General features: G+C 45.5%; 1 protein-coding gene across 1 annotated transcript in view; it reads right to left on the reverse strand.

Annotated features, from left to right (window-relative positions):
- LOC310872472 (copine-4-like) overlaps positions 1-19,539 on the reverse strand; it is a gene marked incomplete at both ends in the record, with an annotated part of 83,186 nt that overhangs the window by 43,175 nt on the left and 20,472 nt on the right. Inside the window, 2 exons of the mRNA XM_083784371.1 lie at positions 3,035-3,109; positions 15,258-15,329. Coding sequence (XP_083640497.1) covers positions 3,035-3,109; positions 15,258-15,329 — 147 coding nt within the window. The remainder of the gene's footprint in view (positions 1-3,034; positions 3,110-15,257; positions 15,330-19,539) is intronic.

Here is a 19,539-nt window from a genome sequence, read left to right on the forward strand (position 1 = left end):
GAGGGAGAGAAGGAAGGGGAGAAGGAAGGAAGGAAGGAGAGGAGGAAAGGAAGGAAGGAAGGAAGGAAGGAAGGAAGGAAGGAAGGAAGGAAGGAAGGAAGGAAGGAAGGAAGGGGAGAAGGAAGGGGAGAAGGAAGGAAGGAGAGGAGGAAAGGAAGGAAGGAAGGAAGGAAGTAAGGAAGGAAGGAAGGAGAGAAGGAAGGAAGGAAGGAAGGAAGGGGAGAAGGAAGGAGAGAAGGAAGGAAGTAAGGAAGGAAGGAAGGAGAGAAGGAAGGAAGGAAGGAGAGGAGGAAAGGGAGAAGGAAGGAAGGAAGGAAGGAAGGAAGGAAGGAAGGGAGAAGGAAGGGAGAAGGAAGGGGAGAAGGAAGGAGAGAAGGAAGGAAGGAAGGAAGGAAGGAAGGAAGGAAGTAAGGAAGGAAGGAAGGAGAGAAGGAAGGAAGGAAGGAAGGAAGGAGAGAAGGAAGGGGAGAAGGAAGGAAGGAGAGGAGGAAAGGAAGGAAGGAAGGAAGGAAGTAAGGAAGGAAGGAAGGAGAGAAGGAAGGAAGGAAGGAGAGGAGGAAAGGGAGAAGGAAGGAAGGAGAGAAGGAAGGAAGGAAGGAGAGGAGGAAAGGAAGGAAGGAAGGAGGGAGAGAAGGAAGGGGAGAAGGAAGGAAGGAAGGAGAGGAGGAAAGGAAGGAAGGAAGGAAGTAAGGAAGGAAGGAAGGAGAGAAGGAAGGAAGGAAGGAAGGAAGGAGAGAAGGAAGGGGAGAAGGAAGGAAGGAGAGGAGGAAAGGAAGGAAGGAAGGAAGGAAGGAAGTAAGGAAGGAAGGAAGGAGAGAAGGAAGGAAGGAAGGAGAGGAGGAAAGGGAGAAGGAAGGAAGGAGAGAAGGAAGGAAGGAAGGAGAGGAGGAAAGGAAGGAAGGAAGGAGGGAGAGAAGGAAGGGGAGAAGGAAGGAAGGAAGGAGAGGAGGAAAGGAAGGAAGGAAGGAAGGAAGGAAGGAAGGAAGGAAGGAAGGAAGGAAGGAAGGAAGGGGAGAAGGAAGGGGAGAAGGAAGGAAGGAGAGGAGGAAAGGAAGGAAGGAAGGAAGGAAGTAAGGAAGGAAGGAAGGAGAGAAGGAAGGAAGGAAGGAAGGAAGGGGAGAAGGAAGGGGAGAAGGAAGGAAGGAGAGGAGGAAAGGAAGGAAGGAAGGAAGGAAGTAAGGAAGGAAGGAAGGAGAGAAGGAAGGAAGGAAGGAGAGGAGGAAAGGGAGAAGGAAGGAAGGAAGGAAGGAAGGAAGGAAGGAAGGGGAGAAGGAAGGGGAGAAGGAAGGGGAGAAGGAAGGAGAGAAGGAAGGAAGGAAGGAAGGAAGGAAGGAAGGAAGGAAGGAAGGAAGGAAGGAAGGAAGGAAGGAAGGAAGGGGAGAAGGAAGGAAGGAGAGGAGGAAAGGAAGGAAGGAAGGAAGGAAGGAAGGAAGTAAGGAAGGAAGGAAGGAGAGAAGGAAGGAAGGAAGGAGGAGAGGAGGAAAGGGAGAAGGAAGGAAGGAGAGAAGGAAGGAAGGAAGGAAGGAAGGAGAGGAGGAAAGGGAGAAGGAAGGAAGGAGAGAAGGAAGGAAGGAAGGAAGGGGAGAAGGAAGGAAGGAGAGAAGGAAGGAAGGAAGGAGAGAAGGAAAGGGAGGAAGGAAGGAAGGAGAGAAGGAAGGGGAGAAGGAAGGAAGGAGAGGAGGAAAGGAAGGAAGGAGGGAGGAAGGAAGGAAGGAAGGAGAGAAGGAAGGAAGGAGAGAAGGAAGGGGAGAAGGAAGGAAGGAGAGGAGGAAAGGAAGGAAGGAGGGAAGGAAGGAAGGAAGGAAGGAAGGAAGGAAGGAAGGAAGGAAGGAAGGAAGGAAGGGGAGAAGGAAGGAAGGAAGGAAGGAAGGAAGGAAGGAAGGAAGGAAGGAAGGGGAGAAGGAAGGAAGGAAGGAAGGAAGGAAGGAAGGAAGGAAGGAAGGGGAGAAGGAAGGAAGGAAGGAAGGAAGGAAGGAAGGGGAGAAGGAAGGAAGGAAGGAAGGAAGGAAGGAAGGGGAGAAGGAAGGGGAGAAGGAAGGAAGGAGAGGAGGAAAGGAAGGAAGGAAGGAAGGAAGGAAGGAAGTAAGGAAGGAAGGAAGGAGAGAAGGAAGGAAGGAAGGAGAGGAGGAAAGGGAGAAGGAAGGAAGGAGAGAAGGAAGGAAGGAAGGAAGGAAGGAGAGGAGGAAAGGGAGAAGGAAGGAAGGAGAGAAGGAAGGAAGGAAGGAAGGGGAGAAGGAAGGAAGGAGAGAAGGAAGGAAGGAAGGAAGGAAGGAAGGAAGGAGAGAAGGAAGGGGAGAAGGAAGGAAGGAAGGAGAGGAGGAAAGGAAGGAAGGAAGGAAGGAGAGAAGGAAGGGGAGAAGGAAGGAAGGAAGGAGAGGAGGAAAGGAAGGAAGGAAGGAAGGAGAGAAGGAAGGGGAGAAGGAAGGAAGGAGAGGAGGAAAGGAAGGAAGGAGGGAGAAGGAAGGAAGGAAGGAGAGAAGGAAGGAAGGAGAGAAGGAAGGGGAGAAGGAAGGAAGGAGAGGAGGAAAGGAAGGAAGGAGGGAGGGAGGGAGGGAGGAGAGAAGGAAGGGGAGAAGGAAGGAAGGAAGGAAACAGTCATTACCTGTCTGTCTGCTCATAACCTGTCTGTCTGCTCATAACCTGTCTGTCTGCTCATAACCTGTCTGTCTGCTCATCACCTGTCTGTCTGCTCATCACCTACCTGTCTGTCTGCTCATCACCTGTCTGTCTGCTCATAACCTCACTCGTAATTCACCCCGAGCACAGCATGTAGGCTATAGATAATTAATGTGTGTGTGTGTGTGTGTGTGTGTGTGTGTGTGTGTGTGTGTGTGTGTGTGTGTGTGTGTGTGTGTGTGTGTGTGTGTGTGTGTGTGTGTGTGTGTGTGTGTGCATGGGTTACATCACTGAGTCCCACAGCCCTTTTACAACCCCCACCTCTCTATGTCTTTATCTACCTCTCTAACACACACACACACACACACACACACACACACACACACACACACACACACACACACACACACACACACACCTTGTCATCTAGCTTGCGAGCGCTGAAGGAGAGTTCCACATAATCGTCATTACCGGACAGCTCCTCCGCTGTTACCTTTAGAGAGAGAGAGAGAGAGAGAGAGAGAGAGAGAGAGAGAGAGAGAGAGAGAGAGAGAGAGAGAGAGAGAGAGAGAGAGAGATGAAAAGACAGTGAAAGGGAGAGAGCAAAACGAAGGGCAATGAGATCATGAAGGAACGTAACATCATCAACTTCATTGTCCATTAAATAAACACTGTTCCTTTATTTCATATATTTTTTATCCCACGATTTTGTACCCCATTTTTCACCCCTGTGTCAATCATCTAATGTGATCCTGCCACACCCTCCGCCAACCATATATGGGGGACAAGGGGAGAGCAACCTAGTCCCCATATATGGGGGACAAGGGGAGGCCAACCTAGTCCCCATATATGGGGGACAAGGGGAGACCAACCTAGTCCCCATATATGGGGGACAAGGGGAGACCAACCTAGTCCCCATATATGGGGGACAAGGGGAGACCAACCTGGTCCCCATATATGGGGGACAAGGGGAGACCAACCTAGTCCCCATATATGGGGGACAAGGGGAGACCAACCTAGTCCCCATATATGGGGGACAAGGGGAGACCAACCTAGTCCCCATATATGGGGGACAAGGGGAGACCAACCTAGTCCCCATATATGGGGGACAAGGGGAGAGCAACGGACTTGAACTCATGCTTCCTTCATGCCTGAGTGTCCAAGTTGCTCCTTTAAACCTGACAGGGGGGGAGTTTCCCTGGTTGGACGTAGCGCGTGGAAGGAACACGTTATTCCAGCCAGTTCATCCACTGTTCCAAGGACGTGTAAATGCCACCAACACTGCTGATGAAAAGTAAGAGGCTATTAGGAAGGATGCGCCAACAACGTTCACCTATAGCTGGCCTAGCATGTAAAACACTTATACTTTATAGTCAACCGAATGGCAAAATAGTTCACGTTGGGAGAAAGTGGTTCGTTTTGCCCTACAGTAGCATCCTGTTAACAATATTGGCCTGACCTCAATGACCGAGCTCTGTGTGAGAACTTTATCCGTGAGCTACAGAGACATCATGAACTGTTTGATCTCAGTAACAACAAAAACAACCACAACACTGGACTGCTTTAAAACTACAAGGAACGCTATAGCTGGCCTTCCTTTTTAATTTTCTTTATTAAGCTTAAAGGACAACTTTAGGTTTTTTTCAACCACGGTTCATGTTTTAGGTTATTATTAGAGAAAGTAAAAGATGAGTGCTATTTATTTTTTAATTTGCTGCTTTCTTTCATTTTAGGGATTTTAGCTGTTTTTGACAGGGGGGCGGGGGCATTCGAGCATGGGGCTAAATATGTATTTTTTTACAACATTTTATAGCGATTTCTTTTTTAATTATTTACTATAGTTCCTAATAAACCCCAGGAAATTACATCTGGCCACAAAATATCATGGGATCTACTGAATGTGTCAAACTGACATATTGAGCCTATGACACAGTGTGGCTTCCCCCCAGTAGGCTACCTTCACATTCAGTAGATCCTGAGATCTTTTGTGGTCAGATGTAATTTCCTGGGGTTTATTAGGACTATAGTAAATAATAAATAAATAAATGGTCATAATATTTTGTAAAATAATACCTATTTAGCCCCATGCTCGAATGCCCCTGCCCCCCCTATCAAAAACAGCTAAAATCCCTAAAATGAAAGAAAGCAGAAAATGAAAAAAAAAAATAACACACCTTTTAGTTTCTCTAATAACAACCTAAAACATGAACCTTGGTTGAAGAAAACTAAAGTTGTCTATCAATGACCTGCAGCTACTCATTCGGGCGTACAATATGTCTAAACGACATATTGATAATATAAATATAATATAAATGACAGTCCTTGAGCTCTGTGGGATTACAGTCTCATACTGAGGAGGTGTTTGTTCAGCCTCTTCTAGAAGGCGTGATCACTGGTAGATGCAGATCACACAGTCTTGCATACAATAGTGCTGCACAATTATTTTAATCTTATTTCTAAATTTGAGCAAGCATTGTTTGGCGGCGCTGTCCAATTCATTTTAGTTACTCTTTTTTTTTGCTATACAAGAGAGAGACTTTAATGTCGAGCACTTTGATGCTGTCTGTTTAAAGCCATTCTGAACGGGAACCCATTTTGGTGTCGGCATCATGTTATGCTTTAGCTATTGAAAAATAGCAGACCTACAAGCTCATAGCGCGCCACCGAGTGGCGCGCTATGAGCTTGTAGGTCTGCTATTTTTTTTTAATCGAAGAGCGACTGACATTTTTAGAATCTGATCTCAGGTCAGAATGGGTTAATCAGACCAGTGTGTGTCCGGCGGAAACCTCGTATGAATCTGATCTCAGGTCAGAATGGGTTAAAGCCATTCTGGGTGGAAACCCATTTTGGTGTTAGCATTGTGTTATGCTTTAGCTATTGAAAAATAGCAGATCTACAAGCTTGTAGAGCGCCACCGAGTGGCGCGCTACGAGCTTGTAGGTCTGCTATTTTTTGAAATAATCGAAGAGCGACTGACATAGAAGACATGTTTAGAATCTGATCTCAGGTCAGAATGGAAAACTGTCAGGATGTAGAAGACATTTTTTTAGAATCTGATCTCAGGTCAGAATGGAAAACTGTCAGGATGTAGAGGACATTTTTAGAATCTGATCTCAGGTCAGAATGGAAAACTGTCAGGATGTAGAAGACATTTTTTTAGAATCTGATCTCAGGTCAGAATGGAAAACTGTCAGGATGTAGAAGACATTTTTTTAGAATCTGATCTCAGGTCAGAATGGAAAACTGTCAGGATGTAGAAGACATTTTTTTTAGAATCTGATCTCAGGTCAGAATGGAAAACTGTCAGGATGTAGAAGACATTTTTTTAGAATCTGATCTCAGGTCAGAATGGAAAACTGTCAGGATGTAGAAGACATTTTTTTAGAATCTGATCTCAGGTCAGAATGGAAAACTGTCAGGATGTAGAAGACATTTTTTCAGAATCTGATCTCAGGTCAGAATGGAAAACTGTCAGGATGTAGAAGACATTTTTTTAGAATCTGATCTCAGGTCAGAATGGAAAACTGTCAGGATGTAGAAGACATTTTTTTAGAATCTGATCTCAGGTCAGAATGGAAAACTGTCAGGATGTAGAAGACATTTTTTTAGAATCTGATCTCAGGTCAGAATGGAAAGCTGTCAGGATGTAGAAGACATTTTTTGAATCTGATCTCAGGTCAGAATGGAAAACTGTCAGGATGTAGAAGACATTTTTTTAGAATCTGATCTCAGGTCAGAATGGAAAACTGTCAGGATGTAGAAGACATTTTTTTTAGAATCTGATCTCAGGTCAGAATGGAAAACTGTCAGGATGTAGAAGACATTTTTTTAGAATCTGATCTCAGGTCAGAATGGAAAACTGTCAGGATGTAGAAGACATTTTTTTAGAATCTGATCTCAGGTCAGAATGGAAAACTGTCAGGATGTAGAAGACATTTTTTTAGAATCTGATCTCAGGTCAGAATGGAAAACTGTCAGGATGTAGAAGACATTTTTTTTTAATCTGATCTCAGGTCAGAATGGAAAACTGTCAGGATGTAGAAGACATTTTTAGAATCTGATCTCAGGTCAGAATGGAAAACTGTCAGGATGTAGAAGACATTTTTAGAATCTGATCTCAGGTCAGAATGGAAAACTGTCAGGATGTAGAAGACATTTTTAGAATCTGATCTCAGGTCAGAATGGAAAACTGTCAGGATGTAGAGGACATTTTTAGAATCTGATCTCAGGTCAGAATGGAAAACTGTCAGGATGTAGAAGACATTTTTTTAGAATCTGATCTCAGGTCAGAATGGAAAACTGTCAGGATGTAGAAGACATTTTTTTAGAATCTGATCTCAGGTCAGAATGGAAAACTGTCAGGATGTAGAAGACATTTTTTTAGAATCTGATCTCAGGTCAGAATGGAAAACTGTCAGGATGTAGAAGACATTTTTTTAGAATCTGATCTCAGGTCAGAATGGAAAACTGTCAGGATGTAGAAGACATTTTTAGAATCTGATCTCAGGTCAGAATGGAAAACTGTCAGGATGTAGAAGACATTTTTTTAGAATCTGATCTCAGGTCAGAATGGAAAACTGTCAGGATGTAGAAGACATTTTTTTAGAATCTGATCTCAGGTCAGAATGGAAAACTGTCAGGATGTAGAAGACATTTTTTAGAATCTGATCTCAGGTCAGAATGGAAAACTGTCAGGATGTAGAAGACATTTTTAGAATCTGATCTCAGGTCAGAATGTGTTAAAGCCACAGTAGTTATGGCCACATTTTGAATGTAGAGTAGTAGTATAATGTTCAGAAACTACAACAGACTAAAGACAAGACATCTTTTCATGGAGAAAAAAAAAAGAGAAATTCACGAAATTCGAGTCAGAGTCGTGCAGGCAGCACGAAAGCATACGATATTAAAAAACGATGCAGTTGATGAGTCAAAGCTACATGCTATAACCAGCACGACACACACGCATGTTAGAACCATGCATGATACAGTATATATACACAATACAATACAACATGCTGGAGGGCACGTGTTCGCCACCAGCCTGCAACCAGCATCGGACAAGTGTTGTTTCACTGGCAAAAAAAGAAATAAAAACTAAGCTAAATATACTGTTGATTTTGTCTACAAATAAAAACTAGACTAAAATGTTAGGAAGGGACTAGTGGACAAGAGATCCAGAATAAGTCATTGTACAATTGGTTGCATGCTGAAAATAGTTATTTTCAGCAAATAGTTATTTTCAGCCAGTGTAAAAAGAACCATTATGACAGCATCAAGGCCCGCCAAAATACATTTTAGTCGACTAAATCAACTGTAGATTTAGTCGACTAAAATCATATGATATTTAGTCGACTAAAACTAGACTAACACTAAAGCATTCCAGGTGACTAAGATGTGACTGAAACTAAATGAAAACTATTCAAGAGACTATGATGACTAAAACTAAAATAGAAATTAGCTGCCAAAAACAACACTGCATCACTGTATATATTGGGTACAGTGGTATATAGTACAGTATGTACAGTATGATAATACTCATCGTCTGCACCATCACCACACTGATGGAGTTACTGAAACCCTATCTGAACGATGCTATGTACATAAACTCTCTCATTATATTCTTAACCCATTCTGACCTGAGATCAGATTCATACGAGGTTTCCGCCGGACACACACTGCAGGTCTGATGAACCCATTCTGACCTGAGATCAGATTCATACGAGGTTTCCGCCGGACACACACTGCAGGTCTGATGAACCCATTCTGACCTGAGATCAGATTCTAAAAATGTCAGTCGTTCTTCGATTTTTCAAAAAATAGCAGACCTACAAGCTCGTATCGCGCCACTCGGTGGCGCGATATGAGCTTGTAGATCTGCTATTTTTAAATAGCTAAAGCATAACATGATGCCGACACCAAAATGGGTGCCCGGTCAGAATGGGTTAAAGGACCACTTCACCACTTTTCAACCTATCTTCATATAACAGGTCCTCACTAATAATCATGAAGAAATGCAATTTCTTTCTACTCGGTCTGTGTCTCTCATAGGAGGGCTGTTGGGCAGTTCAGAAACCGTCTTCCAGTGACATCATCGATAGGGAATACAAGCTAATAGAAACTGCAGGCTTTCTAGTCCTGAAAAGTTGCAATGCGAAAATGGAAGCCATCGTTCTCACGATAATGAACATCTAAACATTGTTGTATAAAAAAAATTTGTTTAAAAAAAAATCTGCCTGATGATGATGTCACTGGAAGACGGTTTCTAAACTGCCCACAGCCCTCCTATGAGACACAGACTGAGTAGGAAGAAATCGTGCCATTTTATCATGATTATTAGTGAGGACCTATTATATGAAGATACGTTGAAAAGTGGTGAAGTCGTCCTTTAATGGCTGCTATACGTATACTATATTTGGGAGTGTGTACAATGCTAGGCATGACATAACCGTGGATCTATTAGTGAACGACATTAGGTTAATTATAGTTTCGGCATCATCTGCTACAATTTACAGGCACTCACGTGTTTAAAACTGCCATGTTCATGCACCATAATGAAAATGATGCCTAATCCAGATGTCACGGCTAATACACCAGATGATGTTGATGAGGACAGTAGAGAAGTGATCCTTTTGGAAGAGTACAGTAGGCCAGTAGGCCTACTGTACATTTGACCACAGTCTGGAAGAGGCATTCCTTATAACAAGGGGCTTAAGTGCTTAAAGGACCACTTCACCACTTTTCAACCTATCTTCATATAATAGGTCCTCACTAATAATCATGAAAAAATGGCACGATTTTTTTCTACTCAGTCTGTGTCTCATAGGAGGGCTGTGGGGCAGTTTAGAAACCGTCCTCCAGTGACATCATCATCATTAGGCAGATTATTTTTTAAACAAGATTTTTTTTACAAAAATGTTTAGATGTTCATTATCGTGAGAACGATGGCTTCCATTTTCGCATTGCAACTTTTCAGGACTAGAAAGCCTGCCGTTTTTATTAGCTTGTATTCCCCATCGATGATGTCACTGGAAGACGGTTTCTGAACTGCCTACAGCCCTCCTATGAGACACAGACAGAGTAGAAAAAAAATTGCGCCATTTTTTCATGATTATTAGTGAGGACCTGTTATATGAAGATAGGTTGAAAAGTGGTGAAGTGGTCCTTTAAGGATGTCTTAAGGATGCTATAGAGCGTTGCAGTCCCTCCCCCTTTCAGAACGACGAGTGGCCCAGGAAATGAATCACAATGCATTTTCCCCCATAGGCTTTTCTTTAAAGTATTTATTTAAAGACGGTTACGCCGCGGACAAAGCCAACTCGGATCGTGACAAATCATAACAATGAACACCTGGTGAAGGCCGTTCACGGCCGAAACGTTGTGTCTTATTTATGGTGTATTGAATAAAAAGCAAACACCTTGGAGCAAACCTGTGTGCGGACTCTCCTCTCTTCACTAAAATCATGACAATGAACACAATGTTTGGGGCCGATCAAATCATTTATAAGAAGAAAAACAAAACAAAGTGTTGTTGTCTCCTGCCTTTATTTTCTTCTTTCTAATGATTTGATCGGCCCCAAAACATTGTGTTCATTGTCACGATTTGTTTGAGAGGAGCAGCTAACTGTTTGAGAGGAGCAGCTAACTGTTTGAGAGGAGCAGCTAACTGTTTGAGAGGAGCAGCTAACTGTTTGAGAGGAGCAGCTAACTGTTTGAGAGGAGCAGCTAACTGTCTGAGAGGATCAGCTAACTGTTTGAGAGGAGCAGCTAACTGTTTGAGAGGAGCAGCTAACTGTTTGAGAGGAGCAGCTAGCTGTTTGAGAGGAGCAGCTAACTGTTTGAGAGGAGCAGCTAACTGTTTGAGAGGAGCAGTTAACTGTTTGAGAGGAGCAGCTAACTGTTTGAGAGGAGCAGCTAACTGTTTGAGAGGAGCAGTTAACTGTGTGAGAGGATCAGTTAACTGTCTGAGAGGAGCAGCTAACTGTTTGAGAGGAGCAGCTAACTGTTTGAGAGGAGCAGCTAACTGTCTGAGAGGAGCAGCTAACTGTTTGAGAGGAGCAGTTAACTGTTTGAGAGGAGCAGCTAACTGTTTGAGAGGAGCAGCTAACTGTTTGAGAGGAGCAGCTAACTGTTTGAGAGGAGCAGCTAACTGTCTGAGAGGAGCAGCTAACTGTCTGAGAGGAGCAGTTAACTGTCTGAGAGGAGCAGTTAACTGTTTGAGAGGAGCAGCTAACTGTTTGAGAGGAGCAGCTAACTGTCTGAGAGGAGCAGCTAACTGTTTGAGAGGAGCAGTTAACTGTCTGAGAGGAGCAGCTAACTGTTTGAGAGGAGCAGCTAACTGTTTGAGAGGAGCAGCTAACTGTTTGAGAGGAGCAGCTAACTGTTTGAGAGGAGCAGCTAACTGTTTGAGAGGAGCAGCTAACTGTTTGAGAGGAGCAGCTAACTGTTTGAGAGGAGCAGTTAACTGTTTGAGAGGAGCAGCTAACTGTTTGAGAGGAGCAGCTAACTGTTTGAGAGGAGCAGCTAACTGTTTGAGAGGAGCAGCTAACTGTTTGAGAGGAGCAGTTAACTGTTTGAGAGGAGCAGTTAACTGTTTGAGAGGAGCAGCTAACTGTTTGAGAGGAGCAGCTAACTGTCTGAGAGGAGCAGTTAACTGTTTGAGAGGAGCAGCTAACTGTTTGAGAGGAGCAGCTAACTGTTTGAGAGGAGCAGCTAACTGTTTGAGAGGAGCAGCTAACTGTTTGAGAGGAGCAGCTAACTGTCTGAGAGGAGAAGCTAACTGTTTGAGAGGAGCAGCTAACTGTTTGAGAGGAGCAGCTAACTGTTTGAGAGGAGCAGCTAACTGTTTGAGAGGAGCAGCTAACTGTCTGAGAGGAGCAGCTAACTGTTTGAGAGGAGCAGCTAACTGTTTGAGAGGAGCAGCTAACTGTTTGAGAGGAGCAGCTAACTGTTTGAGAGGAGCAGCTAACTGTCTGAGAGGAGAAGCTAACTGTTTGAGAGGAGCAGCTAACTGTTTGAGAGGAGCAGCTAACTGTTTGAGAGGAGCAGCTAACTGTTTGAGAGGAGCAGCTAACTGTCTGAGAGGAGCAGCTAACTGTTTGAGAGGAGCAGCTAACTGTTTGAGAGGAGCAGCTAACTGTTTGAGAGGAGCAGCTAACTGTTTGAGAGGAGCAGCTAACTGTCTGAGAGGAGCAGCTAACTGTCTGAGAGGAGCAGCTAACTGTTTGAGAGGAGCAGCTAACTGTTTGAGAGGAGCAGCTAACTGTTTGAGAGGAGCAGCTAACTGTTTGAGAGGAGCAGCTAACTGTCTGAGAGGAGCAGCTAACTGTCTGAGAGGAGCAGCTAACTGTCTGAGAGGAGCAGCTAACTGTCTGAGAGGAGCAGCTAACTGTCTGAGAGGAGCAGCTAACTGTTTGAGAGGAGCAGCTAACTGTTTGAGAGGAGCAGCTAACTGTTTGAGAGGAGCAGCTAACTGTTTGAGAGGAGCAGCTAACTGTTTGAGAGGAGCAGCTAACTGTCTGGGAGGAGCAGCTAACTGTTTGAGAGGAGCAGCTAACTGTTTGAGAGGAGCAGCTAACTGTTTGAGAGGAGCAGCTAACTGTTTGAGAGGAGCAGCTAACTGTTTGAGAGGAGCAGCTAACTGTTTGAGAGGAGCAGCTAACTGTCTGAGAGGAGCAGTTAACTGTCTGAGAGGAGCAGTTAACTGTTTGAGAGGAGCAGCTAACTGTTTGAGAGGAGCAGCTAACTGTTTGAGAGGAGCAGCTAACTGTCTGAGAGGAGCAGCTAACTGTTTGAGAGGAGCAGTTAACTGTCTGAGAGGAGCAGCTAACTGTTTGAGAGGAGCAGCTAACTGTTTGAGAGGAGCAGCTAACTGTTTGAGAGGAGCAGTTAACTGTTTGAGAGGAGCAGCTAACTGTCTGAGAGGAGCAGCTAACTGTTTGAGAGGAGCAGTTAACTGTTTGAGAGGAGCAGCTAACTGTTTGAGAGGAGCAGCTAACTGTCTGAGAGGAGCAGTTAACTGTCTGAGAGGAGCAGTTAACTGTTTGAGAGGAGCAGCTAACTGTTTGAGAGGAGCAGCTAACTGTTTGAGAGGAGCAGCTAACTGTCTGAGAGGAGCAGCTAACTGTTTGAGAGGAGCAGTTAACTGTCTGAGAGGAGCAGCTAACTGTTTGAGAGGAGCAGCTAACTGTTTGAGAGGAGCAGCTAACTGTTTGAGAGGAGCAGCTAACTGTTTGAGAGGAGCAGCTAACTGTTTGAGAGGAGCAGCTAACTGTCTGAGAGGAGCAGTTAACTGTTTGAGAGGAGCAGCTAACTGTTTGAGAGGAGCAGCTAACTGTTTGAGAGGAGCAGCTAACTGTCTGAGAGGAGCAGCTAACTGTTTGAGAGGAGCAGCTAACTGTTTGAGAGGAGCAGCTAACTGTTTGAGAGGAGCAGCTAACTGTTTGAGAGGAGCAGCTAACTGTTTGAGAGGAGCAGCTAACTGTTTGAGAGGAGCAGCTAACTGTTTGAGAGGAGCAGCTAACTGTTTGAGAGGAGCAGTTAACTGTTTGAGAGGAGCAGCTAACTGTTTGAGAGGAGCAGCTAACTGTTTGAGAGGAGCAGCTAACTGTTTGAGAGGAGCAGCTAACTGTTTGAGAGGAGCAGTTAACTGTTTGAGAGGAGCAGTTAACTGTTTGAGAGGAGCAGCTAACTGTTTGAGAGGAGCAGCTAACTGTCTGAGAGGAGCAGTTAACTGTTTGAGAGGAGCAGCTAACTGTTTGAGAGGAGCAGCTAACTGTCTGAGAGGAGCAGCTAACTGTCTGAGAGGAGCAGCTAACTGTTTGAGAGGAGCAGCTAACTGTTTGAGAGGAGCAGCTAACTGTTTGAGAGGAGCAGCTAACTGTTTGAGAGGAGCAGCTAACTGTTTGAGAGGAGCAGCTAACTGTTTGAGAGGAGCAGCTAACTGTCTGAGAGGAGAAGCTAACTGTCTGAGAGGAGAAGCTAACTGTTTGAGAGGAGCAGCTAACTGTTTGAGAGGAGCAGCTAACTGTTTGAGAGGAGCAGCTAACTGTCTGAGAGGAGCAGCTAACTGTTTGAGAGGAGCAGCTAACTGTCTGAGAGGAGCAGCTAACTGTTTGAGAGGAGCAGCTAACTGTTTGAGAGGAGCAGCTAACTGTCTGAGAGGAGCAGCTAACTGTTTGAGAGGAGCAGCTAATTGTTTGAGAGGAGCAGCTAACTGTCTGAGAGGAGCAGCTAACTGTCTGAGAGGAGCAGCTAACTGTCTGAGAGGAGCAGCTAACTGTCTGAGAGGAGCAGCTAACTGTCTGAGAGGAGCAGCTAACTGTCTGAGAGGAGCAGCTAACTGTTTGAGAGGAGCAGCTAACTGTCTGAGAGGAGCAGCTAACTGTCTGAGAGGAGCAGCTAACTGTCTGAGAGGAGCAGCTAACTGTCTGAGAGGAGCAGCTAACTGTCTGAGAGGAGCAGCTAACTGTTTGAGAGGAGCAGCTAACTGTTTGAGAGGAGCAGCTAACTGTCTGAGAGGAGCAGCTAACTGTCTGAGAGGAGCAGCTAACTGTCTGAGAGGAGCAGCTAACTGTCTGAGAGGATCAGCTAACTGTTTGAGAGGAGCAGCTAACTGTTTGAGAGGAGCAGCTAACTGTTTGAGAGGAGCAGCTAACTGTCTGAGAGGAGCAGCTAACTGTCTGAGAGGAGCAGCTAACTGTCTGAGAGGAGCAGCTAACTGTTTGAGAGGAGCAGCTAACTGTCTGAGAGGAGCAGCTAACTGTCTGAGAGGAGCAGCTAACTGTCTGAGAGGAGCAGCTAACTGTTTGAGAGGAGCAGCTAACTGTCTGAGAGGAGCAGCTAACTGTCTGAGAGGAGCAGCTAACTGTTTGAGAGGAGCAGCTAACTGTTTGAGAGGAGCAGCTAACTGTCTGAGAGGAGCAGCTAACTGTTTGAGAGGAGCAGCTAACTGTCTGAGAGGAGCAGCTAACTGTTTGAGAGGAGCAGCTAACTGTTTGAGAGGAGCAGCTAACTGTTTGAGAGGAGCAGCTAACTGTCTGAGAGGAGCAGCTAACTGTCTGAGAGGATCAGCTAACTGTCTGAGAGGAGCAGCTAACTTTCTGAGAGGAGCAGCTAACTGTCTGAGAGGATCAGCTAACTGTCTGAGAGGAGCAGCTAACTGTTTGAGAGGAGCAGCTAACTGTCTGAGAGGAGCAGCTAACTGTCTGAGAGGAGCAGCTAACTGTCTGAGAGGAGCAGCTAACTGTCTGAGAGGAGCAGCTAACTGTCTGAGAGGAGCAGCTAACTGTCTGAGAGGAGCAGCTAACTGTCTGAGAGGAGCAGCTAACTGTCTGAGAGGAGCAGCTAACTGTCTGAGAGGAGCAGCTAACTGTGCTCCACATGATTTATACTCCCGTCTCTGCTCCCCGGGGGCTTTGCCCATGCGGGACTGCTCAGTCGGCAAATAGACATCATAATAATATGCCCTTTATTTACCTCCATAAAACGCTGTCTCTCGCAATAATAGCATACCTCGCATAAAGATACCTCACTGTACATTTTCAAGCCGTAGTGTGTGTGTGTGTGTGTGTGTGTGTGTGTGTGTGTGTGTGTGTGTGTGTGTGTGTGTGTGCGTGCATGCGTGCGTGTGAATATCTCCTACCGTAATGGAGGACTTGCCAGCAGTGTTTCCCTGCTTGAGCAGAGCTTTGCTCAGTTTCCTCTGAGAGACGATCTGAAATACACATCAAAAGACACACGCACGCACACACGCACGCACGCACGCACGCACGCACGCACGCACGCACGCACGCACGCACGCACGCACGCACGCACGCACGCACGCACGCACGCACGCACGCACGCACAAAGACACACACGCACAAAGACACACACAGAAACAGAAATCAGATAATACTCGAACAAAAAGACCATATCTCTCTCTCTCTCTGTCTCTATAGCCACTCATGGACTTCCCTCCCTCTGTCATCTTTAGATCCAGACCGTTCTGTATCGTTCTATGTCTCCACCTGAAAACGCTTGAAGACTAAATACATGTAGACCATGTATAGACTATACACTATATATAGACCATGTATAGACTATACATGCATAGACTATATAGCCCAAATATAGAATATATACACTATATATAGACCATGTATAGACTATACATGCATAGACTATATAGCCCAAATATAGACTATACACTATATATAGACCATGTGGACAACTGGCGAGAACCACTGACATAGAAACATAGCTTTTTTCAGAAAACTGTCAGGATGGCAAACTCCTTCTCTTAAAGGTGGACGCTGATGCTGGCCACGTGGGAACTGGGGTTTAAGCTAACAGCTATAGCCGCAATGAATGAGTTAAATGGCATCAGCTCGGCTAAGAGCATTAAGCATTATGTTACACTTATAGCTATTGAAAAAATATCAGATCTACAAGCTCGAGCTTGTAGGTCTGCTGTTTTTGAAAAATCGAAGAACGACTGACATAGTAAACATAGCTTCTTCAGAAAACTGTCAGGATGTATATTTGTAGAATCTGATCTGAGGTCAGAATGCGTTAAAGGGACACTTCACCCTTTTTGCAAAACAATATATGTTAATGACGTTTAGAAGCTTTAGAACACTTTCCTGGGGGTCTTTATGTGTGTAATATGTGGTTTTAGATATTTTAGATTGTAGCAGTGAGCCCAGTGTCTCTGATGTCATGGACACTGGGCTCACTTACTTCCTGGACTACATGTCTCAGTAAGACAACCCTCCCCCTATCCACAAGGAGGAGCAGTGCACCAAAGAATTGTGGGAATTGTAGTCCAGGAAGTAAGTGAGCCCAGTGTCCATGACATCAGAGACACTGGGCTCACTGCTACAATCTAAAATATCTAAAACCACTTATTACACACATAAAGACTCACAGGGAAGTGTTCTAAAGCTTCTAAACATCATTAACATATATTGTTTTGCAAAAAGGGTGACGTGTCCCTTTAACAAAACGACCGACGTGTTTCGGCCGTCAAGCCGTCGTCAGGGTCCCATAATTATAGTTATGGTTTTATAGTGACCACGGGTCAATGTCATACAACAGCATAATGATGTCCACACTACTAAAACAAATACACCTGGCCCACATTAACAGTCTGTCCACACAGTCTATCCACAATAGCCGCATGAGGCCCATTTCTACGGGCAGCAGCTCTCTGACTTCCAGATCAGTCACGTTCTGCATCTCTCTCAGTCTGCCAGGCGCCTGAGTGACAGGAGGTGGGCATTAGTTAACCCAGGGGTAGGTAACCTTAGGCACCAGGAGGTGGGCATTAGTTAACCCAGGGGTAGGTAACCTTAGGCACCAGGAGGTGGGCATTAGTTAACCCAGGGGTAGGTAACCTTAGGCACCAGGAGGTGAGCATTAGTTAACCCAGGGGTAGGTAACCTTAGGCACCAGGAGGTGGGCATTAGTTAACCCAGGGGTAGGTAACCTTAGGCACCAGGAGGTGGGCATTAGTTAACCCAGGGGTAGGTAACCTTAGGCACCAGGAGGTGGGCATTAGTTAACCCAGGGGTAGGTAACCTTAGGCACCAGTGAGTGACAGGAGGTGGGCATTAGTTAACCCAGGGGTAGGTAACCTTAGGCACCAGGAGGTGAGCATTAGTTAACCCAGGGGTAGGTAACCTTAGGCACCAGGAGGTGGGCATTAGTTAACCCAGGGGTAGGTAACCTTAGGCACCAGGAGGTGGGCATTAGTTAACCCAGGGGTAGGTAACCCTAGGCACCAGGAGGTGAGCATTAGTTAACCCAGGGGTAGGTAACCTTAGGCACCAGGAGGTGAGCATTAGTTAACCCAGGGGTAGGTAACCCTAGGCACCAGTGACAGGAGGTGGGCATTAATTAACCCAGGGGTAGGTAACCTTAGGCACCAGGAGGTGAGCATTAGTTAACCCAGGGGTAGGTAACCCTAGGCACCAGGAGGTGAGCATTAGTTAACCCTGGGGTAGGTAACCCTAGGCACCAGGAGGTGGGCATTAGTTAACCCTGGGGTAGGTAACCCTAGGCACCAGGAGGTGAGCATTAGTTAACCCAGGGGTAGGTAACCCTAGGCACCAGGAGGTGAGCATTAGTTAACCCTGGGGTAGGTAACCCTAGGCACCAGGAGGTGGGCATTAGTTAACCCAGGGGTAGGTAACCCTAGGCACCAGGAGGTGAGCATTAGTTAACCCTGGGGTAGGTAACCCTAGGCACCAGGAGGTGGGCATTAGTTAACCCTGGGGTAGGTAACCCTAGGCACCAGGAGGTGAGCATTAGTTAACCCAGGGGTAGGTAACCCTAGGCACCAGGAGGTGAGCATTAGTTAACCCTGGGGTAGGTAACCCTAGGCACCAGGAGGTGGGCATTAGTTAACCCTGGGGTAGGTAACCCTAGGCACCAGAAGGTGGGCATTAGTTAACCCAGGGGTAGGTAACCCTAGGCACCAGGAGGTGAGCATTAGTTAACCCAGGGGTAGGTAACCTTAGGCACCAGGAGGTGGGCATTAGTTAACCCAGGGGTAGGTAACCTTAGGCACCAGGAGGTGAGCATTAGTTAACCCAGGGGTAGGTAACCCTAGGCACCAGTGAGTGACAGGAGGTGGGCATTAGTTAACCCAGGGGTAGGTAACCCTAGGCACCAGTGAGTGACAGGAGGTGGGCATTAGTTAACCCTGGGGTAGGTAACCCTAGGCACCAGAAGGTGGGCATTAGTTAACCCAGGGGTAGGTAACCCTAGGCACCAGGTGGGCATTAGTTAACCCAGGGGTAGGTAACCCTAGGCACCAGGTGGGCATTAGTTAACCCAGGGGTAGGTAACCCTAGGCACCAGGAGGTGGGCATTAGTTAACCCAGGGGTAGGTAACCCTAGGCACCAGGAGGTGGGCATTAGTTAACCCAGGGGTAGGTAACCCTAGGCACCAGGAGGTGGGCATTAGTTAACCCAGGGGTAGGTAACCCTAGGCACCAGGAGGTGAGCATTAGTTAACCCAGGGGTAGGTAACCCTAGGCACCAGGAGGTGGGCATTAGTTAACCCAGGGGTAGGTAACCCTAGGCACCAGGAGGTGGGCATTAGTTAACCCAGGGGTAGGTAACCCTAGGCACCAGGAGGTGGGCATTAGTTAACCCAGGGGTAGGTAACCTTAGGCACCAGTGCCAACATTGGCACAAAGGAGGGTGATCACTGCAGGCACACTGGCATGTGTGTGAGAGAGTATTTTTGGTTTTAAAATAAACTATTACAAAAAATGCAGTCAAATAAATAAATGTCCCTCACATTTGTGTGTAAATTACATCCTGCATTCTACATTCATTAAAACTGAACTGTTATTGCCATGAGTAAATGATCATTATAACAACTTTGTGGACAAGCAAAATATGTTGGAATTTTTCATGTGGTGTCATTAAAATTAATTAATGTTGATGTGGCACACCGACGATCTGGAAAATAAAAACATGGCACTTCATTTAAAAAAGGTTGAAGACCCCTGAGTTAACCCATTCTGACCTGAGATCAGATTCTAAAAATGTACTGTACTTTTAGCTACCGCTCTGAAACTCTTTTTCCACTGACGAAAACTAAATGGGAACTAAATGAAAACTAAGCTATTGATGACTAAAACTATGACTAAATATACTGACAATTTCGTCAACAGATAAAAACTATAGACTAAAATGTTATAGGAAGGGACTAGTGGACAAGAGATCCAGTATAAGACGATCTACAAGCAGCGCAACGCGTTTTCAGCACGACAGCATCAAGGCCCACCAAAATACATTTTATAGTCGACTGAATAAACTGTACATTTAGTCGACTAAAATCGTGTGATATTTAGTCGACTAAAACTAGACTATAACACTAAAACATTCCAGGTGACTAAAATGTGACTGAAACTAAATGAAAACTATTG

This window comes from Protomyctophum parallelum, assembly GCF_964188405.1.
Source record: "Protomyctophum parallelum genome assembly, chromosome: 1".
NCBI classification, from domain to species: domain Eukaryota; kingdom Metazoa; phylum Chordata; class Actinopteri; order Myctophiformes; family Myctophidae; genus Protomyctophum; species Protomyctophum parallelum.